Consider the following 26,758-nt stretch of genomic DNA (forward strand, 5'->3'; position numbering starts at 1 on the left):
TACACAGCACTGTACATACAATCTTTTTAATTCGACGGTTCCCTGCCCTAAGGCTTACAATCTAAAAAGACATGACACAAATTGAGAAGGGGAAGGGGATGAGGGCCAACAGTTCTTCTCTACCTCCGAGGCCTGGATCAGGGGAGATGGAATGGAGGGAGGACATAGCAATACAGGAAATGATTCAATAAAACAGGCAACAAAGGAACATCAAATAGCAAGTGACAATTATGCAATGCCTGGGAATGCTTCTCTGAACAGGATGGTCTTCAACTCCGTTTTGAAGTTGATGGCTCTTGCTCGCGGGGGAAGGTTCCAGGAGTGAGGGGCAGCGAGTGAAAAGGAGCAAATTCGAGATGGGGCAGAGGACATCATGGGCTGGGACAGCAGACCTTGACTACCAGAAGGGAGGGCCCTAGTGGGAAGGTGAGGAGAAATAAGGTCTGATAAGTAAAGAGGGGCCAGCCCATGGAAGGCTTTAAATTATACCAGAGTTAGGCCAACTGACCTTGTTATTCAAAGCCAGTTACCTTACCTCTGTATTGTACTTCATGGAAGTTCTAATGCTCTGGCTGCCATCAAAGTCAAGTTAAAGATAAGGAAGGTTGGTGAGACAGCTGGATGAGACAGGTGAAGAGAATCGATCAAACGCTAATGAAAGATGAAAGAAAGGTGAGAGAGTGATGATGAGCTGAGATATATCATAGAAGTGAGGAAAAGAGAAAATAGATGTGGCTTCCATAAGATCACGCAAAGCAAGGTCTTTTCAGGCAAAAATAGAATAGATTTGCCAGTCAGTCACAGACTCTAATGTGTAATTAAAGGCCTTTACAATATATGGAACATAATATTTGGGGGGGGGGATAGAAATATTAAACTACTTTAAAACAATTTTTACAATGGAATTGCAAAATGAAACTATAAATATAAGAAGTGGGCAGAGCTACTAAGAAGAAAAAAGAATAAAGAGGGGACTGACTTAGTTTTTGAACATCCAGAGTATTTATTTATTTACTTAAAATAAATTTAAAGAAATAAATATTTATCTCACATTTTCCACATTGCTCGGACTGCTAACAAAAAGAAGTAAAAGAAACTCAACAGCAGAACAAATTGTTTTCAAAAGCAAAGAAATCTGATACACCAACAGTTCAAAAGCCCACCAGAGGAAATGCATTTTTAAGTGAGTCTGTATGTCAAGATCAACACCAGAGGAGGACTTTTCCAACTGTAATGAGCAACAAAATATGCAGAAGTGGTGACTTTAATCTAGTTGAGCATCTTTCATCATCTATCATCCTATAAGTCACATATAGTCTGGGCAATTCAAACTATCTCAGTCCCAAAACCAAATAGAAATTAATCAAGATAATCAATATCCCTTATAAGCCACTGGAATGAGTCACTATCACACATTCTTTTCCCTCATACAGAAATTGTATATATTTGACACTCGACTATATATGCACAATCACAGAACTCTGGTTGGAAACAAAAGTTCTGTCAGAGATCAAATTAGGGAGTGAAATATCTGATTCCATTTTCTAAGAAAGAAAAGGGCTGAACGACATCAGCCAAAAAGTCTATAGGGATCCTTGTGGTGTGCAGACCGTATTTTGCCCAGCCCTGCACTAAAGAAGCAAATAAAACCTCAAAATACACTTCACCAGTATAAATGGGAGTTACTGAAAGGGACCAGAGATGTTCAGCTGAATTAAAACTATCACTCCTATACACAAACACACACACACACACACACACAATCAAACTCTTCAGAAAAAAAGAGGAACAAATTTAAAAACTATGACCATGTTCCCAGTGTTTAAATAATTTTAATTACATAGTCTTGAGGGTAGGGGTAAGGACAGATTTCAGTAGTAACCTAAAATGCCAGTTGGAGAGGTTATCTCAGACTGAGTGTGCAGGAGTTCCACAATGTTTGTGCCACAGTTCAGTAGCTTTGCTCACAATTGCATCAGTGTTGTCTTGAGGTATCTATGAGAGATTAAAACAGTTGTTTTATTTGAAATACTTAGTTGCTTTAATAAATCAGCATCTCACCCTGTCCATTAATCCTTTGAGGAAATAAATTTTCAGGGGAGTAGGTGAGATAGTTCGTTGTAGCAAAAAAAGAAAAAGGAGAGAAAGAAAAAGAAGATTCTAGCAGCACCTTTAAGACTAACTGATTTATATTTTAGCATGAGATTTTATGGGTATCAATTAACTTCCTCAGATACATTGACAGAGTGATATAAACATATTTATAAAGTTTATACAGGTTAATATACACATTTATACAGTTGTGGAATGTAACAGGTTCCACAAAGAGGATCATAATAATGTGCATGTTTCTAGACCCTACTGCATTCTATCCTACTCCCACAACAGTATAAATTTGTTTAATAACATATGATTTTAATGCTGCTATGTCATTGCATCTAAGGAAGTGGACTGATATCCATGAAAGCTCATGCTAAAATATAACTCAGTTTTTAAAATGCTGCTAGATTCTTCTCTTTACTCCCCTTCCCTTGTTACTTAGGAAAGAAAGGTTCCAGTTCAGATATAGAGGCTCTGCAGAACATTTAGGTTACTTTTTTTTTTACTTTGAGTCCCACATTTCCCCAACAACCATGACCAGGCCTTAAAAAATAAGCTGTCCAGGTCTACCAAAATCCATTTAACAATCCACCAGAAAGCCATTACTGAAAAGGCTCTTCAAATTATTTTTTCCTAGAAGTCTGAATCTATGTCAGCCTACAAATCAAGTCAGGGTTTTGCACCAGGATATGAAAGCAGCTTTGCAAAACACAGTTTGTCTAAAATATGTTGAACCTGGTGTAGATCTGGAAATTCAAAACATGATTATGATTTAAAACTATAGTCATCCCAAACCATCTTTTGCCTGGATCATGATGAAACTGGGCAAACACACAGACATCTTTCTCTGGCGGCGCAGTGGTTAAGTGCCTGTACTGCAGCCACTCATTCGCAAACCACAAGGTTGCGAGTTCAATACCAGCAAAAGGGCTCAAGCTCAACTCAGGCTTGCATCCTTCCAAGGTTGCTGGGGGCAATTAGCTTACACTTTGTAAATGGCTTAAGGAGTGTTTAAGTGCACTGATAAGCGATATAGAAATGTAGTTGCTATTGCTATTGCAAGCACACTCTTAAAAAGATCTGACAGACAAGAATTAGAGTGTTTGAAAGAGTACTTACATTTTCCAAAAAATGTTCAATCTTTTCTGCACTATTCAGGGCCATTAACTTCATTTTGAAGGTTAATAAGATCTCTACAGCAACAAAGACAAGTATTTTGCAAGAGCCGCTTATAACTTTATCCCAAACCCTAGAGAAAAAAAATCACAGAGTCATAAGAACATATGCTCTTCATTTTAATAATTTATATTCAGTGCTCAAATATTTTTCTTTCCAAAACTACAGCATGCCCGCACCATATGCAGGGGTGCGATATACAGCTTTAACTTTACGCAGAGGGTTCAGCAGCAGGAAACATAATGGTGCATACACCCGTGGCGCTCACAGCACACCGAATGCAGAAATGCTCCCCCACTGAAACAAATGGAGGTTGAACATATGCATTTTTCCCCATACACAGGGCGGTCTGGAATGGATCCCCTACATATGGGGAGGGCCCACTGTATATCCTTAAATGAAACACCCCACATAATTTTAATAACTGGCATGTTACAAATTGCAGACCTGTTGAAATATTTGTATATAACAGAATAGGAGTCATGTAGATAATATACCTTTATAAGAACTCTTTCTACGATAAAGTCATTATGTTTTCAGGGTGGGAGCGAGAACCTGGAGCTTTGTAGCTTTCAGGCTGTCTCAAGCTGTGATTAATGAACATGATACTCAATCTCAGCTGTTTTCCAAGGGGATCTCTAACCAAGCCTGGTGGCTTGGAAAGGAGTGTAAGGTCACAGACACTTGCCTCTGTAAGCTGGATTCTGGTAGACAGCCAGCAAAACACCTTCTAAACCAAAGATTGTAAGGTAGCTGGCCCATTGCTGAACATGATTTCAGGTGTGTTAAGAGTCTGCTGTCCTCAAGGCTCAGGTACTGTTCCAGAAGTTTTGGCTGGAATAAAAATGTAAGGAAAGTGATCAAGTACACCAAAATGAGTAAGCAATGCTGACAGTCTTAAGCACTGATAGCAAGAAAACAACATAAAGTATATATTCAACAATAAATTCAGTGTGACACACGTAAAAAAATATGTCAAGTTAGATAAAGTTCTTTAAAGGTCAGATTCAAATGTGAGGACTGTAAAAAAAAGCAGTTTTAATTGGCTGCGCTTTCATGCATGCATGACACACACACACACATTTTAGATACACATGTTCCCTGAATTGAGAGTTACTTAATTTAGGAAAGAGGATTACAAAGGAAATTAAAAAAAAACACTGCAACTTTTGCTAATGGGCATCATGCTCACTTTTATGCCTGCATGTGTCTTTTGGGTTTTTTTGGAGTTGATAGGTTAGTATTCCTTTCCTTCCACAACACTGATAATATCCCCCCTTCACCTTACAGTTTAGCCACTGCAGGCTCGCCACCATTCTATGCCTGATGGAGAGTAGGAGGATTAGAGAAATGTCTGGCTATGTTCCTGTAGTCGGATGCAAAATGATTACATAATGTGCTAAGACCTTTGGAAGATCCCATCATACCTCAGCAGGATATGTAATCATTTCATATCTGGTTAAGCGACAGCCAGACATACTTCTTCATTCTCTCACCACTCTCCAAAAGGTACAGAATGGCCACGAACAGGGTTCAGTGGCTTTTCAATAACTCTGGGACAGTGAACTGTCAGCTGTAATGTCACTGCACATGTGGAACTCCTACTTTACAGCGACTGTACAGGATGCTGGCCATAATGAGCAATGTTCCCTTTTTGCCTACTATGAATACTTAATTCATTTATTAGAATAATCTCCAAAATCCCCAAACAGTGATACCTTTATTATTCATTTATTAGTTACCTCTTTATCAAATCTTACCTTCAGTGAGAACAAAACTCGCCTCTTTCCTTTTTTATGCTCACAAAAACAACCCTGTCAAACTGAGAGGGACACTGACTAGCCCAAAGTTACCCAATGATCGTCATGGTCAAGTGATTATCAAAACCTTCATCTTCAAAATCACAGTCCAACACTTTTAACCACTTCAGTACAGTGGCTCAAATCTGTGGGGCTACTTTCCAGTAACATCTTACTATAAACAGCTGCTTCACAAGTGCATTAGCATGCATGCTGAGGAAGATTATACATTCCCTAAAATGCAACCTCTGGACCTGACAAGTGCATATGTGATATTAAAAGTATTTTTTCCTTCTCTCCCCCCCCCCCTCTTTTCTTCCAGACATTCTATCTACATTTGAGACAGTTTAAACCCAATGTAGCAAACTAATGCAGCTCTGTAACATTTGAACAAAACCTATGCATTTCTTAATAAAGTCAGACACTGATTTCTGAAGCTTTTTTAAAACACATGATAACTGTTACTTGAACTTGCAAAGAGGTATCCAACATAATTACCAACTGTTATCCCAAGTGTAGCAGAGATGAAAGACTTATGTGTATGAAAACAATAAAAAATAAGTAGAGCTAAGAACAAAGTGAAATATCACACTATATATTGCCTGCTTCTTTGTCACGTCAAGGCCGACCTGAACACTAGGTGAGATGCTGGATTTCCAAGCCCCCAACACTTAACTGGGCAACTGACAAAGCCTTTCTGTAGGTGTGAAAAATAAAAATAAAATACTCTTAGCATCACGATTAGTTAAGAGGATCCTGTAAGAAATACATACAGCTGAACTGGAAATATTTCCTTTTCGGACTCAAACAGAAGTAAGCAGAAAGTGATGTCTAAATAAATTGAAATACAGTGCTACCTCGGGTTACGAAATTAATTCGTTCCGCGGCGCCGTTCGTAACCCGATAAATTTCGCAACCCGAAAAGGCGCTGGAAAGCCGCTGGAAAGCCGCTAGCCGCGCTTCCGATTTGAATTTCGCGCCGAAACGCGCCGAAATTAATTTCGTAACCCGAAAAATCTTTCGTTACCCGGAACAGTTTTTTTAAATCTAACTTTTTCGTACCCCGGAAATTTCGTAACGCGGTCAATTCGTATCCCGGGGTACCACTGTACTCTTAACGCAGTCTACTATTCTACAAAAAAAATACTATACTATCTATTTCTATCACGGTAATTCTGTTTGTGCACTCTGAGATACCATAGCTAGCAGGAAAAAAGGTGCAATGTTGTAGTTAACTGTAGGTTTTCTCCATTTTCTTTTAGAAATTCTGAGTTTTAGTTCACATTTGGATTAATAAACATTTAATTTTGCTTGTGGCAACAAACAGCAACAGCAAATGCCTGACAAATCAGACATTAAGACTGATCTCATTAGGCCTTACTCGTAAGTAACATGCAGGATTGTAGTCCATGTTATTTTTCCCCATTACATTTTGATACAGCTGAGATTTTTAAATGCCTCCAACATCAACAGCTTCAAGTTTGCCTTCTCCTTCTTATGTACAACCTTTGGGCTTGCTGAATTTCTATGACAGGCACACTGTCAGAAAGCAAAAGCCAAACTGACAATTGATGTTTTCTTCAACACATCCTATAAAAATTCAACACTTGAAAAGATGAGAGGTGGGTACATGTTAGACTATAACTTCCAGAAATCCACAGTCTGTGACCATGCTGGCTAGGGGATTAGGAAACAAATCTGTAATTAGATGCCAATGCACAGTAAAGTCTCTATAAGAGTAAACCTCAAGTGTATTTACATTACAGTTACAGCTGCATATACTGCATTCCTCTGAACAACCACTGTAGAAATTCCTAGCCTGGAATTCTATGTACTTCACCAAACTACAAATCCTAGGATGTCATAAATTGGGAACATGGCAGCTAAAGTGGTATCAAACTACCAAAACCTTCTAAGACAGACACACACTTACAAACTCCATTTCTGTATGGGGTTGTTTCTTGTTGTGTGCCTTGAAGTCACTTCTGACTTATGGCAGCCCTAAGGAAAACCTATCAAGGGATTTTCTTGAATTGTTTCTTCAGAGAGGCTTTGCCATTGCCATCCTCTGAGGGTAAGAGGGTGTGACTTGCCTAAGGCCACCCAATGGGTTTCCATGGCCAAGCTGGGATGGGTAATGTATGTATCAATGTCATCTTACCAGCAGTGGTAATGAATCCTTGTACTTATTGTTTAATTGATTCACAAAACTACTGACAAGCCAATAGCAGTCAATGTTATCTTCCACCATTTCCTCCATGGCTTTTGCAATAGCGAGAAATGTCTCTTCTTCAGATTCCTGGAAAGCAAAGCAGATATGGCATGGACTCAATTGGGAGGTAACACCTATTTGTTTAAGATAATTATGTATTGCCTCCCAGCCCAGAAGGGCTCTCAAAGTGATGACTAAATAAAAGCAATTAAAACAGTTCAAAGCAGAAACATTTTAAAACACATTAAAGTACTATTTTAAAACTTTTTAAAACAATCCCAAAACACAATTAAAACAGTTGAAACAGAACAATTTCTAACATTAAAGACCATGTGGAATAGCAATGTTTTGACTGCCCAATGAACATTTAAAACATTTGGAGTTTCACAGTCAGAGCTGTCAGGACATACAACAAGGCATCCTCTGAGGATCTCAAAGTTCATATGAGCCAGGCTCATATGGGAGGAAGCAGTGTTTCAGTTATCCTGGCCCCAAGCCATTTAAGGATTTGTAGGTCAAACCAGCACCCTGAACTGACCTTAGAAGCAAACTGGAAACCAGTCAAGTTCTTGTACAACTGATGTACAAGTTCTTGTATAACTGGTGTCTAAAATGCACACTCAACACCAGTCTGGCTGCTGCATTTTGCACTACCTGCAGCTTCTGAACACTTTCAAGGGCAATCCCACATAGAGCACATTACTTGTCATTTGGCAAGGGTCAGTCACTCTGATTGTTTGCAGTCAAGCTCTCAACAATAGCACATTGCTCTATTATGTGCTAGAAGGTCAATAACAGCTTCTCCAGAAAGTGTTACATGAAAGGGAGTTGCTTCACATTCCAGGCCACCATACTGAAGGATTCAGTTAGTGTGGCAGATCTAGGATAGAAAGAGCATTTTGCATTATCTCTGCAGACTTTGCTAACTAGCCTGTGTGGTGGAGGAAGGAAGATAGGAAACAAGAGAAGTAATATGTGGCAGAGTATAAAAAGAACACTACACAGACAAGACGTGAGGACAGACAGGCAAGGTTTTAAGACCTCCCTACCAACTGATATACTTACTGAAAGCACTTCAAGTGGGGTGAGGTAAGGAAGTAGAACCATGACATATTGAATCACGGATGTTTGCACAATAAGAACCTGGGTGATTGCTCTTTTCTGAACTCTGGCATTAGATGCTGCTCTTGCACACATATTACAGAGGACAACCTGGAGACACACCTTCTACCTCCGAACACACTTTCTGTATATCACATGTATTTTGCATAAAAGAATATTTCCAAAATTCCAAAGTGTGAAGAATCCCACAGCTGTTCTCCTTCCCCTCAGAGGATATCTCAATTCTCAGTACAACCCTAACCAAGAATCTTCTTGGGGATACAGAGATAGCTTGGGCAAGGCATACTGGAGAATTATGCCATATTTGCAGAAAGCACAAGGGGAAACCACTTTGCAAACAAATCCTGCATAATACCTGATACTATGCTGCTATTACAGTTGTTACTTTCCAACCCTCTCCCATCCTGGCTGAGTATCTCAGGGAAAGATGAATGGACTGCATTTCATAGCTTCACCATTATCTATTTAATTCACAATTTAGCATAATTTTAGATGGAAAAGGTCTGGAACCGTACACATAAAGTCTTACTGTGAACCAAGTTAAACATGACTGACCAAGGGAAATGATGGATTTCGAGGCAGCTTTCCTGACTCCAGCTGATATATCCGGAGGAAAACTTCCACCTGTGGGGTAGAATCACTGATGAAACGAATTACTTGGAGAGCATGGTACACATCTCTATACTGCTCCTTTCGATATTTCATCACAAATGCATGAGATTCATGGTGAGGAGGAAGAATTCCTTTAAAAATGAAAGGAAAGAAAAAGAATTAAGATTTACCTGCTATGCTGATGAAAGTTTAGACCTTTCTACTGCAGTCCCCCCCTCCCCCCTCCCCCAATCAAGTAAATATTATGGACCTGTCAACCCTACACTCAGACTTCAGGGGAGCAGGAGAAACCAGCATGCCTTGGGATTACATCTTAATTCAACATATATACATTTCTTGTGAACTGGTCTTATTACTCCTGCACACATATATAAGGAAACTTGAGCTTTACTGACTCTAAGATTATAAGAATAGTACCTCTACAAAAGAAAGAAATGTGAAATTTGGGATATGTACAGACTAAGAGCCAGGGTAGTGTAGTGGTTTGAGTGTAGAACTAGGATTAGGAATCTGGAGATCAGGGTTCAATTCCACGCTTGGCCATGGAAACCCACTGGGTGACTCTCAAGTCACAAACTCTCAGCCTTAGGGTTGCTATAAGTCAGAAACTACTTGAAGACATGCAACAAAAACAGATGGGCAGGAAGAAGCAACCAGAAGCCGCCCCCAGCCTGATCACTCCAGGGCTGCGGTGAACACACGTGGTGGCCCCAAGGGTGCCTGCTGCCACAGTCCCAAATGAACCACAGCAAGAAGCGGAAAAGATCCACTCTTTAGTGCAGCTTCCATGAGGGTTGGGGGTATGCATCATGTAATTGTCACACACCCAAAGACACATGGAAGCCAGCTTTTTAAGCCTATCTGTTTCAGGCCTAAGACTCCCTGAATACTAAAAGATTATCACTAATTGCTCTCTCACTACTGAAAGGTATATACAGACTAAAAATGCTGCTTAATGGAGTCTGAAAACTTAAATGTTTAAAAACATGTATATTAACATATGTACTTACAGTGGACCCTCAGTATCTGCTGGGGTTTGGTTCCAATACCATGGATACCAAAATTAATGGATGCTCAAGTCCAATTAAATATAATAGTGTAATAAAATGGTGTCCCTTATATAAAATGGTAAAATCCAAATTTGCTTTTTGGATTTTTAAAAAATATTTTTGATATATGGTTGGTTAAATTTGTGGATGCAGAATCCATGGATATGGAGAGCTGACTTTATTTGATTTTAGTGAACCAGTCCATCTGGACCACTAATGTCTATCCTGACAGGCTGTGATTATCTAAATGTTTCATGCAAGGATCTTCTGAAAAGAGATAACAGAGTTTGAAACTACACTTGTCCCTCCATACTCGCTAGGGTTAGGGGCGCAAGACCCCCACGAATATGGAAAAACCGCAAATAACAAAAATGCCATGTTTTTACCTGAGAGGACACCTCTCTAGGAATCTCTAGGTCCTCCAGTACAACTCTGTGGTCAACATCTGACAGACACTGGCCACAGAACTGTGTTGGAGGAGCTACAAAGGCCTAGTGGAGTGTTCTCTCTAGGAAACTCTAGGTCTTTCAGTGCAACTTTTAGTTAAAGTTGACCATAGAGTTGCACTGGAGGACCTAGATATTCCTAGAAAGAACACATTAATCAAATCCGCAAATATCAAAGCCACAAATATGGAGGGATGAGTGTAAGATCTTATACATAACAACAAGGCATGGTATGTAGGCATGACGCCTACAAACAGGCATTCCAGAACAATCCCCTAAACCAAAGTGTATAGTAAAAGTTGTTGGATGCACCTCTTTCACAGTTACCAATTACGTCTGGCATTCTGGTCAGTAGTTACAAGATATTAGATCTCACAGTTACCAACTGTATGTGACCTCAAAAACCTTCCTTTTCAGCGAGGCAATGTTTCAACCAAAGAGTTTATAAGGTACTACATGTGGATCAGAAAGCTGGAAAATGACATCTGTTCACAAGGTGCATTGAGAGAAGCAGTTGCAGCAAGACATTGAGAGGTCTCTCCAGCAGTTCTCAAAGCACCCAGCTGACTGAGAAAGAGCTGCAGATGTCATTTCTCAGTGTGTCAGCATCTTCAAAGCCCTTCAGTTTGGTTGCTGCTGTCTGAAAGGCAGGTTTTGGAAGGCATATACTAATTCCATAGTTATGTCTGACAATGCAGGATCTTGGCCTGTAACAAGAGTTCCTGGTGTGTTCATTGCCTGGGTACATCAAGAAAGAAAAAGGAACGTTGGGTATTTACCGTGACACGTTCATTTCCTGCAGAGAAGGGTCCTGGCATCCTGTAATCTGGGTTTAGCTCCTCCTATTTGCTCCTGTAGGCAGGGACAATAAACAAAAGACTGGCCCCTATATAGGGAGGAGCTAGCCCCCCTGAGCCTCAGTCAATAACAAGCCAAGCAACTAGTAAGGTAAATCAAGGAACTGAACTTTAGTAACATCAGCTAAGGGTTAACTAGAACACCTTAGAAAAAAACTAGTCCAAGAACAAACAAGAACTCAGAAAAACCAATCCAGCAACAAGAAGAAGAACAAGGCAGGTCCACCAACAGGCAGGCAGGGTCGGAGGCCACAGGCAGCACCTGGGTGGGCAGGATGCCAGGACCCTTCTCTGCAGGAAATGAACGTGTCATGGTAAGTACCCAACGTTCCTTTTCCCAGCAGAGAGGGTCCTGTCCTCCTGTAATCTGGGATTTACAAAAGCCCTCTCGAACTGGGAGGGAGGTGCTGCTAGGAGACTGTGGCCCCTGACACAATCTGTTGGAGGACCCTCCTTCCAAATGACACCTCAGCGGACTGAGACACGTCCAGTTTGTAATGTTTTATGAAGGTCGAAGGCAACTTCCATTTGGCCACCCTGCAAATATCTGACAGGGAGGCGCTAGTGGCCAAGGCCACAGAGGTAGATGCACTCCTGGTTGAGTGCACCATCAACCCCTCGGGTGGAGTGAGATCAAGAGTTCAGTAGCTATTTTGAATACAAGACCTGATCCACCTAATCAGAGTCGAGACTGATACCTTGCACCCCAAGAGCCCAGGCGAAAGGAAATGAACAACATCTCAGATGACCTTAAGGTTGAAGTCCTCTTGATGTAGATTTTGAGGGCTCTGCACACATCCAATGTGTGCCAGGTCTTTTCCAAGTCCTTCTTAGGATCAGGGGAGAATGAAGGCAGGAGAATGTCCTGTGACACCTGAAAGGCTGAGTTGACCCTAGGCACGAAGGTAGGATCTGGACGAAGGCACACTGAGTGGCCTAAAAATACACAAGTCTTTACGTACCGACAGGGCCCCAGCTCTGACACCCATCTGGCGGAGGGAATGGCTGTGAGGAAGATGACCTTGAGGGAGAGGTGTTTGAGGGAGGCCTCCCGAAAGGACTTGATCGGCCCAACCGTCAGCGCGTTTAAGACCGTGTTCACACCCCAGGTTGGAAAACGATGTCTGGTGGGCAGGCCCTGTTGGAAAACTCCCCTCAACAGCCTCTTAATGTGAGGATGGCTGCCATTCTAGCTGCTCTCGTATGGAGCAGAACCGACGTGATGGCAGAAACCTGCCTTATAACCATGTTGGGTCAAGTCCCTTCCTAATGTCATCTTGGATGGGCTATAGCAGGTCAGCCACTGAAAACCTGAAGCAGTTGATGAGAACATGCCTAAGCAGTGGATTATGTGATCAATCAGAATAGAACCTGATCTAATCTGGACCTATGGCAGCTTCCAGCCTATCACTGATCACCTTGTCAACTGGTTATAGCAATGAAGGTGATATTAAGGTGATTTCATTTGTAGTCATTAAGACTTACCACTCTGAAAGAGGAATGTTAATGTCTGACCTCCAATTAAAATTTCAAAACAATGTGCAGTTCTCTACTGGAACGTCTGTGAACCTGTGTAAAATAAGACTAATCCCATGGTTAGGCAAAGAAGACACTGGATTAACCTTTATCTCGCAGACATTGGTGAGTCCATGCAGAAGCATAGATGCACTCTGTGTTAACAGGGCATGTGGTCAGAATAAAGTCTGATTTCTTCTGAGGATGAACTTGTCTAGAGACTTCAAAAATCACCCCAACTCCATATAGCAGACTATCATCAACCTGTATGAAGGCTGAGGGGTCTCCTGGCTGAATGAACTGCTGACTAAGGAGTCATGAAATGGGAACAGGGGGCTTGGCAAGGATAGCCCTCTGGTATCTAATTTCGAGGAGAGAATTTTCTCCACAAAAGGGATCTGTCAAAGGAACACAAACCTAAACTTAAAATAGTATAGTGGGCCCTCGATATGTACTGGAGTTGAATTTAGGACTTTGCATGGATACCAGATCCATGGAAGTTGAAGTCACAGAAAATATAATGGTATAGTAAAATGGAGTCTCCTGCATAAAATAGTCAAATCACAGTTTGTTTTTTGAATGAATGAATGAATGAATGAATATATATATATATATATATATATATATATATATATATATATAATCAGCTGTGCTAGCAGAAAAACAAGGCATAGGCACTAGGAAGTCCATTTTCCCAGCCTCAGAAGGCAGTGGACTATGGTGTTGTTTGGGCCAGACCTTGGCATGAAACCCAGATTAGACACTCCCCCACACAGCAGCTAACCTATAACAATAAAATCATAGAATCATGGAGTTGGATGAGACCACAAGGGCCATCAAGTCCAACCCCCTGCCATGAAGGAAATCACAATCAAAGCATGCCCAACAATATGAAAAGGAATCTGTAGCACCCTGAGACCACTAAAAGAAAGAACCTTCATGGCCTTGAGCCCAACTCATCATATGCATACCTTGTTACAATGGGTCTTCCAAACCAGGCAGCAGCTGAATGGCAAGCCCATCAGCAGGCATTCTTATTTAAAATGTAAACTATCTAGCCAAGGTAAGAGGTAATTGTGATCTTTATGGCAGACTTTTCAGGGCTGTGCAGGATGTCTGAATGGGATTTGAAGCAACCCCTTAGCAGAAAAACCTGATTATATTGTTTTAAAACACTCCTGGAGGAAGGGGAGATTCTCCCCCCATGGAGAGGAGTCAAAGGAACACAAACTTCCCAGCATTAGAGGTCTGCTGAGTGACCAGAGGCCTTCTCCTTGTTTGTTATCCTGTTTATTAGCATTTAAATGAATCTGTATTGTTAAAGCTTATGCTCTTAATGAGAAGTGCTATGGCTGAATAACAGTTTGCACAAGGGAGGTAGAACCATGTGCTCATCTTATGTCTTAGGCTGTTCCAGCTAAGGCAAAAGGCTGTGGCCCTAATGGAGACAGAAATGGATGCCAATGAGGAAGGAAGAAAAATCATCATGTTGGCTTATGGCTAGCCCCTTCCCTTGTTGACTTAGTTTCCAGGCATCTTCTCTGGCCTGTAAAAAGGAGATTGGGTGAGCAGAAACAGCACAACTCAAACTTCATGGGCTAACAGTAATAAAATGAACACCAGAAAAAGTTAACCAGTATCTCTTGTAAATCGGAGCCCCCAGACCTGTTGCTATGGGGGGGCTCTCCCCTCCTCTATTTGCCCCATCAAGGGAGGCTGCCTGGGCAGTAGCTTCTTCCAGGCACTGACGAAACTGCTCCTGGGTTAGCAGTGACTGAAGGCCATTGCTAATCATGGGTAGATAGCTGCATATGGCCTGTAGTGTAGCCTTGATATTCACAGGGCATTTGTTTTATTTATGTTTAAAACAGCCCCAACTTCAAGCTAGGGTTTAGAAGCTTAGCCCTTTTAATCTCAGGCAGGCTTTATAGTAACCTGGCTGCATTATAGAAGATGGCTGGTCCTCAACTCCCTTCCCACTTGCATAGGTAGCTGGGAAGGGAAGAGGGGCTGATGTGGGACATGGCTCTACATTTACCTGAGGCATGTCTGTGTGCTGACAAGGATAATCTCTGATGGAAAGGAGAGGCCCGCTGCCATAGTTTGGGGCAGCCAAACACAATTGGGAATGAAGGGAACTCTCCACCCATTGTCATGCCTCCAGAGCATCTTTGATGCTCTTGAGACATATATTTAGTTGACATTATATTAGGTTTTCTATGTATTAATTTAAGAGGGGAAATACAGATCTATAGCTTTAAGAAAGACAAGGATTGTGGGAAATCCCAGGGTCTCTTACTGTCTCCCTCTAGCTAAGTTTCAGTGTGTAGTAAGATTTCAGCCAAGTCAGACCTGGAGAGAGTATTTTCCTTTGACAAAAAGATAAGTCCACAAAGGAAGAAAGACAGTCCTCAAAAGAAAGATAGAATACATCAAGAAGAGAGCAAGGTATTTAAGAAGGACTATTGAAAAAAAGAAGAAATCAGTTTTGTGTTTTTTGTGTTATATCCAGTAAAGCTTTTAAAAACGTAAGAAATTTGTGGACAAATCTTTTGTTCTGGCTGTGTTCCCGAGAGCCAGAGGCCTTACTACACCCAAAGTCCATAGTATTGCTCTTGGGACAAAACACCCATGATATCTAAAGTGGCTTCCCCCTTTTTATTGTAATTTTTGGGAAGGGAACACAGGAGGATTTGTATCCATGTGCTGTCTCATAGAATTCTTGGGTTGGAAGAGACCCCAAGGGCCATCCAGTCCAACCTCATTCTGCCCTGCAGGAACTCTCAATCAAAGCATACCCGATAGATGGCCCTCCAGCCCCTGTTTAGAAGTGGGTGGCAGAGGTCATGCTCTCGCTGGGGAGGACATGAAGCCATTTTGTGTTTTTTTTTGTGGGATGCTCTGTGGCAGCCAAAAAGGACCATTTTAGAGTTGGAAGCTTCAGTTCCTGCTGGGCCAAGTCCTGCTTCCTTTACAGCCATGCGGCTGTACCACATAGAGGAGGAGTCCTCTGCCTCCTTACACACCATCTCATTATAAGAATTCAAAAGGAAAGTGCAGGAGCCCTGGCAACACCACCATGTGTTTCCCAGTCTGCAAAAGGATCCCCCACACCTATGGGGTCCTGGGTGCCATTGGGGCCAGAGATGGGAAGGAAGGGGGAGACCAAGGGTTTATGCCCCCATCTGCCCTCCTGGCCGAGTCCCAAACCTTATGCTAGGCATAGTGCCTGCAATGGCCATGGCAGAGGCCTCATGGCAATGCCTGCCCCAAGAGAGGGCATTAGATCTGGCAAAGGTTATTTGGTGGCTGGAGAGAGGGGGCCCCTGGTACTCACCCTTCTCCTGTGTCTTCTGGCTGGCTTGCCTCTCTGACGTTGGCCCTGTTTCAGGCTGTGCAGAGGTGATGCAGAGAAATCCCTTGCCATGGCTTTTGGCTGGCCTGTCCTCTGAACTCTGGCCCCAATGGGCTGAGCAGCGATGTTGAGAAGGGAAGTTTCTATAACTTCCGGCCAGTTTCCTCACTGATCCCTGGCCTTAAACAGGCTGGGCAGAGGTGATGTAGAGAAATCCTTTGCCATGGCTTTGGCTGGCCTGTCCTCTGAACTCTGGCTGGGCAGAGATGCTGAGGAGGGAAGTTTCCATGACTTCTGGCCAGTTTCCTCACTGATCCCTGGCCTTAAACAGGCTGGGCAGAGGTGATGTGGAGAAACAGAGACATGGAGGGGAAACCCCTCACCATCTGTTCCCACGGCTCCCATGTGCTGCAATGCTATTTGCAGAAATCTCCTGTGCTCCCACCATGAGAGGGGGCAGCTTGGAGGAGAGGGAGAGTCATTGTCAAAGCCAAGACCTTTCTCCAATCCTGGGAGCCCTTGCCACGTTAAGTCCTTCTTCATGCTCCCAAGGCAGCAAGAGAAATGAAGAGAATAAAAGGACTGGAGTGGCAGTAGTGAAGAAGCTGCAGAGCAACAGCAAACCCATCCCAATGGGTCTCTCTCTGAAGCCAGCTCCTTCTGTTGAGCTGGCAGACCCTGAGCTAGGGAAGCCTGAGCTAAGGATGACCCTTAGCCAGTGCTCTTGGGGTCCTCTGCCATAGCCACCACCAAAGAAGGGGGGAAAGGCAGGAGAGAGGAGAAGGGAAGGCCAAGAAAACTCACAAACTGCTTTCGGAGAAGGAAAAACCTTGCTGGCTCGAAGAGACACATCCTGCTAGGAGCATAGGCAGAAACAAGACTGAGGCTCAGGGGGGCTAGCTCCTCCCTATATAGGGGCCGGTCTTTTGTTTATTGTCCCTGCCTACAGGAGCAAATAGGAGGAGCTAAACCCAGATTACAGGAGGACAGGACCCTCTCTGCTGGGAAAGAAAGCTGTGACCTCTGTTCCAAGATCTTATTGAGATAAAGGTATTCCCTCTTGACAAAGTAGTCAAGTTGTGTCCGACCACAGGGGGCAGTGGTCATCTCTGTTTTTAAGCCAAAGAGCAAGCATTGTCAGATGCTACTCTGTGATCATGTGGCCAGCATGACTGCATGGAACACAGATTTTATTAAGATCCCACTATACTAAGCATATGCCCAAAGTTACTGATATTGATTTTAACAGTTCAGCTTACCTAGAAGCACCTTCCATACGAGGGTCCGATACATGGATGGGAGAGGAAATCTTTGACTAAAAGTACAAAGTTTCTCAATGTCTGCAAAGAAAGATTCAAACATAAATAACTATTTTAAAACCCGAATAACATCATGAAACATCTCTGTTCCCAGAGATGTTTATATATATCAAAGCCTAAGCAAATTTGTTTGGGAGACTGTGGCTTTTTAGATAGCTTGGAACCAAGCATGTAGGATTTTACAGCTCATAACCAACACTGTGAATTGTTCCTGGATCTGAACTAGTTGCCAGTTGATATTCAGGATACAGAAGAGTCACATACTCCCTGCAAGTATCTGGCAGGCATTTTGGGCCAACCAAAGTACCTGTATTCATTCCAAAGTCTAGAAAAATTACCTTTTGAACTATAATTCCCCAAATGCCAAAGCCAGTGTCATCTAGCTTGAGGGAAAGTTTGTGAGGTATAGTCCAATAATGTAGCTTTTCCAAGCTTTGGAATGAATGCACAGATACACTCAATTGCACATCCATCCAACCCAAAAAAGCGATCACTCCGTGCAAATAGACATTAACTTTTCAAACAAAACATTCTACTTAGAGTGATGATGAGGAATGTGTGAACCTAAGGTGTGCTTCCAGCCCCTTAAGAGATTATACACATTGAGGCACATTCTAAACTAGCCTACAAAAAAAGCAAAAAACCTCAGAATCTTTATTGAATCAATGTTGTACATTTTCCCAAGTGAGTGTGGTAAGTTGTTGCTGTGTGCCTTCAAGTCCTTTCTGGTTTATGGCAATCCTAAGGCAAACCTCTCATGGGATTTTCTTGGCAAGATTGATTAAGAGGAGGTTTGCCATGGCTTTCCACTGAGGCTGAGACAGCATGATTTGCCCAAGGTCATCCAATGGGTTTCCATAGCCGAGTTGAGCACTGAACCCTGGTCTCCAGAATCCTAGTCCAATGCTCAAACCACTACACGACACTGTCTCCCAGCTAAGAATCTGTGCTAAGACAGCAGACTTAAAGAGTACACAGCAGTGAATCAACACAGATGGTCATTGTATCTCACATTCTACTAGACATACCCAATCGATCATCTTTCAGAAGAATTTCCAGTGACTTTTTTTCTTCAACTCCACGAAATCCTACTTTTTCATAATAAACTGATCGAAAATTTCTCTGAGGGTCCTCAGCCATCTTTCATTCTAGAAAGAGGAGAGAATTCTACAAATAAACAAGGCAGTTTCAACAAGAGAAAATTATGACCGCAGATTGAGGCCTGGGTTAAAAGAATATTATGACTACAAAATGTTGCAGTGCAGAGTGCTCCTTTTCCAAGACACTTTCTCTGAAATGTTTAACACTCCATAGGCACTTTGCATGCTCATACTGAGCTCGTACTGGAAACCCATCATAAGTCCTTTTCATCCAAAAGAAATGGCACGATAAAAAGGTTAGAAATGAGAGAAACAGAATTGCAACCATAATCAATAAGACTTTAAAGTAACAATTATAGGGTTAAAGCAAGGCATTTATCACTGCAGGAACTAAGGAAGTATGTCTGTAATGAATTGTATATAACTTAGTGATGATTGTAATAGTTGTATTTTATGTGTTAATAAAATTAAAAAAACAAAAACCTGGATGGCCCATGGTGATGGTGGAGGACGGTTAATTTAGGTGTTTGGAAAAGTGAAAGAGAGAAAGAGTGAATGCTGGAGGAACTGGGTAGAAATAATAGTAAATGCTGCAGCACCATCCTTTGCAATTCTGGGATTTGTATTTGTACAATGTGTCTAGCCTTCTCTGCAAAACTACAAATCCCAGTATGTACAAGGATCTTGTTGCACCTTTGAGACTAACCAAAAGAAAGAAGTTGGGAGCATGAGCTTTGGTAGACTTGAGCCTACTTCCTCAGGGCCTATTTCCTACTCGAGGAAGTAAGCTCAAGTCTACAGTTGCATCTGCACTGTTGGAATAATGCGGTTTGACCCCGCTTTAACTGCCATGGTGTCACCCTACAAAATCCTGGGATTTGCAGATTTATGAGGCTCCAGCACTCTTTGGCTGAGAAGGCTACAGACCTTGTAAAACTACAAATGCCAGGGTTCCATAGGATGGAACTAGACCACTTAAAAGTGGTGTCAAACTGCGTTTTTTCTGCAGTGCAGATGCATCCTAGGAAAGCTCATGTTACCAACTTCCTTCTTTTAGTTAGTCTCAAAGAAGGGTGACCAGATGTCCTCACTGCAAAGGAGGGCAAGGTACCGCAAAATGGTCACTGGGTGACCTGGGCAAGCAAGTCACACTCTCTCAGCCTCAGAGGATGGCAAAGACAAACCCCATTGAACCAGAGAGACCAGACAGATGTCGAACCCACAAAGGAGGACTGGGCACTGCAAAGTGGAGGACATTCGATAAAAACCGAGGACACAGCAAAACAAAAGCTAGAAACACTCCTCTATCAATATCCATGCTTCTTAGTCATGCTCAAAGTGGAAGGCGTTTTGGAATTCCTCCTGGACAGAAGGTGGAAATGTATCTGTGAGCCGCCTTGGTCCCCTTCTGGGAGAAAGGCGGCATGCAAACGAAATAAATACATACAAATAGAGCATGTCCAGTCCTGAACAAAGCTTCCCCACAAACACTGGGAGCTTTAGCAAACTCCAACTCTCAGAATTCCATAGCCTTGAGCCAAGACACAGTTAAAGCGGTGCCAAACCGGGTTATTTCTCCAGTGTGGATGTAGCCCAGAAAGCGTGGCCCATGGTTCTACCTGAGCGAAGAGCAGGAGCAACCCAGGCCCACTCCTTCAGGCTTCAGGGCGCAGGCGCGGCCCGCCCAGCTCTGAAAAGGAGGAAGCCTGCTCTTATTTTGGACTTCATCTCCCAGAATCCTAAGCCATTGGCCAACATGGCTGAGGCCTCTGGGAGCTGAAGTCCAGAAGCTCTTAAAGGTGGTTTGGGGACTACTGAGGCCTAGTGTGGCCCAAAGCACACTGCAGAAGTAATAATCCACCTTGAGGCCGCTTTAACTGCCCTGGCTCAGTGCTAGGGAACCCTGAGAAATGGAGTTTGTTGTGGCACTAGAGCGCTCTCTCTCTCTCTGACAGAAAAAGCTCAATGTCTCACAAACACTACAGTTCCTAGAGTTCCCTAGCACTGAGCCAGGGCAGTAAAAGTGTATGTGTGTGGAAAAAGGATGACCAGAGGTCCTCCTTTTCCAGGACATGCCCTACATCATGTCCACCTTCTCTCCAGGAGGAATTCCAAAATGCCCTCCATTTTGAGCATGACTAAAAAAAGCAGGAATTTATATGAGTGTTTCGAGCTTTTATTTGGTCCTACATTTTTTTTCTTGGATGTCCTACATTTTGTAGTGCCTTGTCCCTAGTTGCAATTAAGGTATCTGGTCAACCTGTCCTTTCCCCGGACTGTTGGATTTTATATGTTTTCTGCTTTTTATTGTGTTTTGTATTTTAATATACCGTATACCTTTGTCTTGAGGAGAGGTGGGAAAGAAATAAAAGTTATTTATTATCATCGTCATCATCATTTGTGCAAAAGAAGTTGTAGCATAAGCTTTCCTAGGCTGTGCATGAAGCAGACCCAATCTTAAGAAAGCTGAGGCTACAACTTATTTTGCAGTTAAATCCAGTCTGCACTGCAGAAGTAATGCATTTTGACGCTGCTTTACGTGTCATGGCTCAGTGCTGTGGAATCTGTAGTTTGTGAGTGGTTTTGCCTTCTCTGTCATGGAGGTCAGGTGCCACAGCAAACTACAAATCCCGGGATTGTATTGCATTGCATTGAGCCATAGCAGTTAAAATTGGTGTCAAGCTGCATTAATTCTGCAGTTTAGCAGCAGCCTTATTAGAACCACTACAAGTTGGAAATGGCTTGAAGGCTTGAAGGCACACAGCAATGAACTTAAGCCTCACTGGAAATAGAGTGTCTTCTAACTAAATAGGTTTATCATTAAATAATTTTTTATTAAGAATTCAAAATTTAACATATAAACACAAACATACATTAATGCAGACGTGGGCATACTACCATATAATAATATATGATATATAACATATGACATATAACTGAACATGTTTAGGACTGCACTGGAAACATCAGAAGAGAACTGCACATGTCTGAGGAAAACACTGAATAACCGGTCCATTATTGATGCATTAGATGAATATTATAAAGTGCCTATTTATTTATTTGTGCACTTATATCTCACTTTTCTTCCATCATGGAATTCTAGGTGGTATACATGGGATTCCCAGGTAATTTCCCATCTAAACACTGACTCAACACATACGTTTAAGTCACATTGCTGTAATAGATATCTTCAGACCATGTGAGGCTTAAATTCTCTTTTTAAAAAGACAGCTACATTCTTCCTTAAATATGTATAGACAAAAGAAAGTAATATTATTGTCTGTTGGGCAACAGCCACATTTATGTTTGGGATTTGTTATGTATTTGCCTTTCCTTTGGTTGTATTATAGCACTTCTGTTCAGAGACAGCAGGAGGCAGATTTTGATCAAATTTTCTTCTATAAGCACACCTAGGAACAGTCTTGACAGTAGGAGGCAACAGACTCTGTATTAATGTTTTAGGCTCCAACCTTGGAAAACAAACATGTTTTATTGGTAATGCATGCATGATTCATAGGCCAGGATGCCAAGAGCTGCTTAAACATGCCTAAGAACTTGTACACCTACGACTGGAATGTTTTGACACAGAGAAGGATGAAATAGCAGTATCCAGTGGCAAATCACAAACTAGTTTTTAAAACTACCCTTATTTTCAGAAAGTTATTTGGGAGAGAGATAAGAAGGAAATAAGCTGTGGACATATAGCACTAGGTGTGCAGTTTTTCAGATCCTAGCTGTGGAACTGCTTGGATACAGTTTGGACAGCTCTCATACTTTCATTTTAGATGCTTCTGAAAAAGAAACATCATTCTAGGTATAGATATTTTAAAAGCGTAATTCCCCAGCGCAACTACTAAACATCTTGTTCTGGAGAAAACATAGCACTTTAAATGTAATCAGTTTGCAGCATAAACCCATGCATGTTTGCTCAGAGTAGGTCCCATTGAATGCAATGGGACTAACTTTCAAGTAAGTGTGTATAAGACTGCACCATTAATCAAGGGACAGGACCAACGTTATATGCATAAAACAGACATGGGGATGGAAGTGTTTATGCATATCCAGAGGGAATGAATGTGTGTGTCTGTATTCCAGTAGGAAGAGAAGAAAAAGAAGATTTGGTGTTGCAATTTTCCCCCTCAAAGTGAACCTCCAAAAGCAAAACAGAGATTTGTAGTATTAGATGTGTCAAGGTTCAGTGAAGAGCATAGCTTATGGCAAATTTCCTTGTATAAAGCAACACTGATTTTTTTGTTAATTTAATTTTTTTTTCTCCTTCTCTCAGTCTGGCCACTTAGCTCACGAGTTCATGCATCTGACGAAGAAGCTGTGCCACAGAAAATTATGCCTCAGTTTTTAAAATAGACTTTCAGTTTTTCTTCATATAACACTGTCAACTGAGATCATTTGGTGAAACTGAGATGTGTGAGACTGACAATAATGCTACATAATTTGCTAAAGGGGTGGCTACCAAAAGCTAGATGGGTTTTTTTGCTGTGATGGACTAACCCTATGGCTACCCCTCTGAAAGAGGAGTTACAGAAAGATCTCACAGATTGCAGAGAATGTAAGAGATGGATGTAATGGACTCAGAACAGATACACTGTAATCTGTAGCTAGCCACTCAGTCCTAACAAAAGGATAATCCCACAGAAATAATTTATCAGTCAACATGAATAAGACTTTGCTGTATGATGCATTGCAACTCCCACCCCTTATGCCTGGCTGAGGCCCTGAACTTCTTAACATTCTTCAGTATAAATCCATGCTGTGAAAGCTGTACACTTTTATTTCTTGCCCAGCATTATACCTGTAAAAAGCTCCAATCCCTGAGCAAGGGAGTGGCGTGGCAACTATATTTTCACTTCCATAAACTCTGCCTACACATAGAACCTTTTGTTACAATAATTTTACAGCCACATACTTTACTGCATGTTTTGTTTGTGGCCATCTCTATTAAATTGTGTACTAAACACACACACATGTGGTCATGGGTATATAACAAATTGTGTTAAGAAAGATCAGCTTTTCATCACATGCAATCATTTCTAAATAGCCAGTGTTAGGCAACTGGATTTAATTTCATGTAGCCCCTCTGGAAACTTTATCAGAGAAGACAAAATACTCCTTCATGTGTACAGTGATGATACTGGTGCATTCCCCACAGTCCTGAACTTGTTTTTGCTCACTAAGAGAAATTTGTCTTGCATGTACATTTTATATCTTAACAACTATGTAACTAAAACATAAACTTATATACAACGAAAGGGATGTTTTGAGTGTACATTGGGTGTGGGAAACTAATGTTACATTTAACCCATCTCTCAAATACTAGCCCCTATATCACAGTGGGGAATTTGTGGCCTTCCAGATGTTGGACTGCAGGTCCCAGAAATCTTATTTAGTGAGGAATGCTGAGAGGTATAGTCCCAACTCCAGCAACTTCTGGAACGCCACAGTTGCCCAGGCCGTCCTTTATAATAGCCATAAGACTTTAAGAAAAAAATATGTTTTATGGAAGAACTTGTTTTTTCCAAGAGTTAAAAAAAAGTCTGTAGTCTATGGACTGTGATTTTTCTGAGAATATCTACATTACACATCAGTGTAATAATCATTCCTCTTCCCAGAGAACTCTGGGAACTGTGCGTGTGGGGAGGGGAGATGATGAGAAGGAATCCTTTAAAAAAAAACAGTACCTTACCAAAAATTATTGTGGGGTTTGGGGGTGCAAGAAACCATGACAGTTAAAAATGGTGAATACTGGGATACAGGTCATAAGCACAGATTTGTCTTCATCCATGGAGAAACTGAATGGAGGGGCAGTATGGAATTTATTGAACTGCCATTTCAACAGTTCAGATGTCTTTTCTGTTCTGGATGTTCAAAATCTGACTTTTTACATCGTGTACACATTTTTCAGGTAATTGAGTTTGCTCTTGTTAGAAGCTTGAAAATTACACCGGGCAGGGAGAAGCCCGAATCCAAACAGTTGTGGTGTGTGCTTTTATAAATGCCTACATTCAGCAAAAAAAAATAATATTTGCAAAGCCACAGTTACTAGCATTAATTGATGCTAACCTTCAAAGATTTGTGCATGTGCCCTGTTCACTTCCAGCAAACATTTTCCAATCTTAGGCAGCATTCAGTTTTCCTCAGTCCTTTCATATGTTAGGTGCTTTTATTTAAATTGGCTTTTGATTTGACTCTAGATTTTTCCCCCTTTGGGAGCTCAAACTAAAGCCACAGCTTCTGCATTTTCTCCCAAAGTCTTTAAAGTGGCAGTTTCCATCAGCCCTTGCCAGTCTGCCCAGTGAGGACAGATTATCAGCATCTCTACCTTTGGCCATGATCACACTTCAGTTTAGTTCATGCTCCTTGGAGCATTGTTGGCAGACATAACCTTGAGCCCTTGTCATTTTCCTTGATATCAAGCACAGTTTTGATAAAATAGCAAACAGTTGGGGCAGGGTGACCAGATGTCCACCTTTATCAGAATATGTCCTACATTTCAACCTTCTGTCCAGGAAGAATTCCAAAATGTCCTCCATTGAGGATGAACAGAAAAAAATAAAGGAACATGGTAACTATAATGCATGAAAACTATAATGCATAAAATATGAAAGAAATACCTGAGAGTCGTCTTTCTTGCTACTACTATTTCATGTCTACTTTACTATCAAGCCTCTCACTTCCGCAGCTGCTCCTTGGAAGAAAGGTTTGGATGCCTTACTTAAAACTTTGTTGACTAAAGGCCTTATTATTAACAATCTCCTACAACTATAGTTACAGAAGCAGGGGTGGCATATTCTAAAAATTTTATAGTTGTATGTGAACTATTTCTTTACAGTTATACATTGTGTTTATATTGTTATATATAACTGATTATAATTATATTCTTGGATTGTACATAAATGTTACAGAATGCTCCATTTTGAGAATGACAAAGAAGCCCTTTGAGAAACACATTTGCTGTTCCCCTTCAAGAAATGTGTCTACTTGGCAGCCTGCCCTTGCTGCAAATAGGGGGATAATATGGATCCTTAAAGTTATTTTTTCCTAGGAGCAGCAGCAGCAGACAAGACTCGCACCCAGGGCTCAGGGTGTGTGTGTTTATCGGAGGGGGGAAAGAGGCAGTGGACTGCTTGAGGAGACAATGAAAATATTAAAATTTGTTTTTCCCTTAATTTCCACACAATGGGAAAATGGAAGGAGTAATTCAAATGTAGATTTGGTCAAGAATTTGTTGCTAGAAAAGTGCAAGCTTTAGCATTTGTCTTGCTCAGAGTTCGGTTTAACAAAGTTCATCAGACAAATACAGCAGAGTACATAATAAAATATAGTTTTTGTACTGTAGATGTATTGTAAATAAACCTTACGAAATGCATTTATACCTATGTGTTTTATTTTGTAATGCCCTACATTTTTCTTGACTGTCCTACGTTTTGCAGTGCCTTGTCCTCCTTTGCAGTTATGACATCTGGTCACCCTGAGTTGGGAAGAGCAAGACCCCAGTTTCACTTCTCAAAGCAGTCTATTTGGTAGGTCCTTTTGCACCAAATGTCACTCCCTCTGTCAGAGAGCTCTGGTGCCACAACAAACTACAATTCCCAAAATTCCATAACATTGAGCCATGGCAGTTAAAGTGGTGTCAAACTGGATTATTTTTGTAGTGCAGATGCAGCCTTTGTTGTTATGTACTTCCAAGTTGTTTCTGGCTTATGGTGACCATAAAGTGATCCTGCCTCTCAGGTTGAGAGAGTGTGACTTGCCCAAAGTCACCCAGAGGGTTTCCATGGCCGAGTGTGATTTCAACCCTGGTCTCCAGACTTAATAGTCCAACACTCAAAACTACTACACAACGCATCACCAAATTTTAATGTATGTATGTATGTATGCACTACTAAGTTGCTACATATTTGTTTGCCAGAAATTGCTGTACTTGTGCAGAAATATTCAACTGACCCATCGCTTTAAATTCTGGCCTTTTCACAAGGCAGCTTGTCATGGTTTGGTTTCATTCCCACAACTTTGTTTCCTGTAATTATTTGCGCTTTTGATAATAGTAACTACACTTTACCCTTTTATTTTTCTATTTC

At 41.5% G+C, this 26,758-nt stretch overlaps 1 protein-coding gene across 2 annotated transcripts; it reads right to left on the reverse strand.

Annotated features, from left to right (window-relative positions):
- Positions 1 to 1,812: 1,812 nt before the first annotated feature.
- On the reverse strand, positions 1,813 to 20,358 carry LOC149317054 (TBC1 domain family member 7-like). Of its 2 annotated transcripts, none has more exons than XM_089516741.1 (8): positions 20,282 to 20,358; positions 18,591 to 18,710; positions 17,503 to 17,583; positions 8,965 to 9,152; positions 7,237 to 7,374; positions 3,965 to 4,110; positions 3,220 to 3,349; positions 1,813 to 1,995 (listed from the first exon to the last, which is right to left on the reverse strand). In XM_089516741.1, exons 2-8 carry the CDS (start codon positions 18,700 to 18,702, stop codon positions 1,909 to 1,911), a joined length of 882 nt encoding a protein of 293 aa, XP_089372867.1. In that variant the 5' UTR covers positions 18,703 to 18,710; positions 20,282 to 20,358; the 3' UTR covers positions 1,813 to 1,908. The 2 variants fall into 2 exon arrangements, with proteins under 2 accessions (XP_089372867.1, XP_089372869.1); XM_089516743.1 differs by lacking the exon at positions 20,282 to 20,358 and adding an exon at positions 20,110 to 20,275.
- Between the last annotated feature and the right edge of the window lie 6,400 nt (positions 20,359 to 26,758).

The sequence above is a fragment of the Sceloporus occidentalis genome, unplaced genomic scaffold (assembly GCF_023333645.1).
Source record: "Sceloporus occidentalis isolate IW3139 unplaced genomic scaffold, rSceOcc1.0.p SCAF_3, whole genome shotgun sequence".
Taxonomy (NCBI): domain Eukaryota; kingdom Metazoa; phylum Chordata; class Lepidosauria; order Squamata; family Phrynosomatidae; genus Sceloporus; species Sceloporus occidentalis.

Bases quoted from the DNA above. Each gene is read 5' to 3' on its own strand.
- LOC149317054 (XM_089516741.1), bottom strand. From the start codon at position 18,702: ATGGCTGAGGACCCTCAGAGAAATTTTCGATCAGTTTATTATGAAAAA. The intron at 9,153-17,502 runs GTAAGCTGAACT...TCATTTTTAAAG, and splicing joins CGTATGGAAGGTGCTTCTAG to GAATTCTTCCTCCTCACCAT. The intron at 3,350-3,964 runs GCAAGTGTCTGT...TTTTTTCTCTAG, and splicing joins CCAGAATCCAGCTTACAGAG to GGTTTGGGATAAAGTTATAA.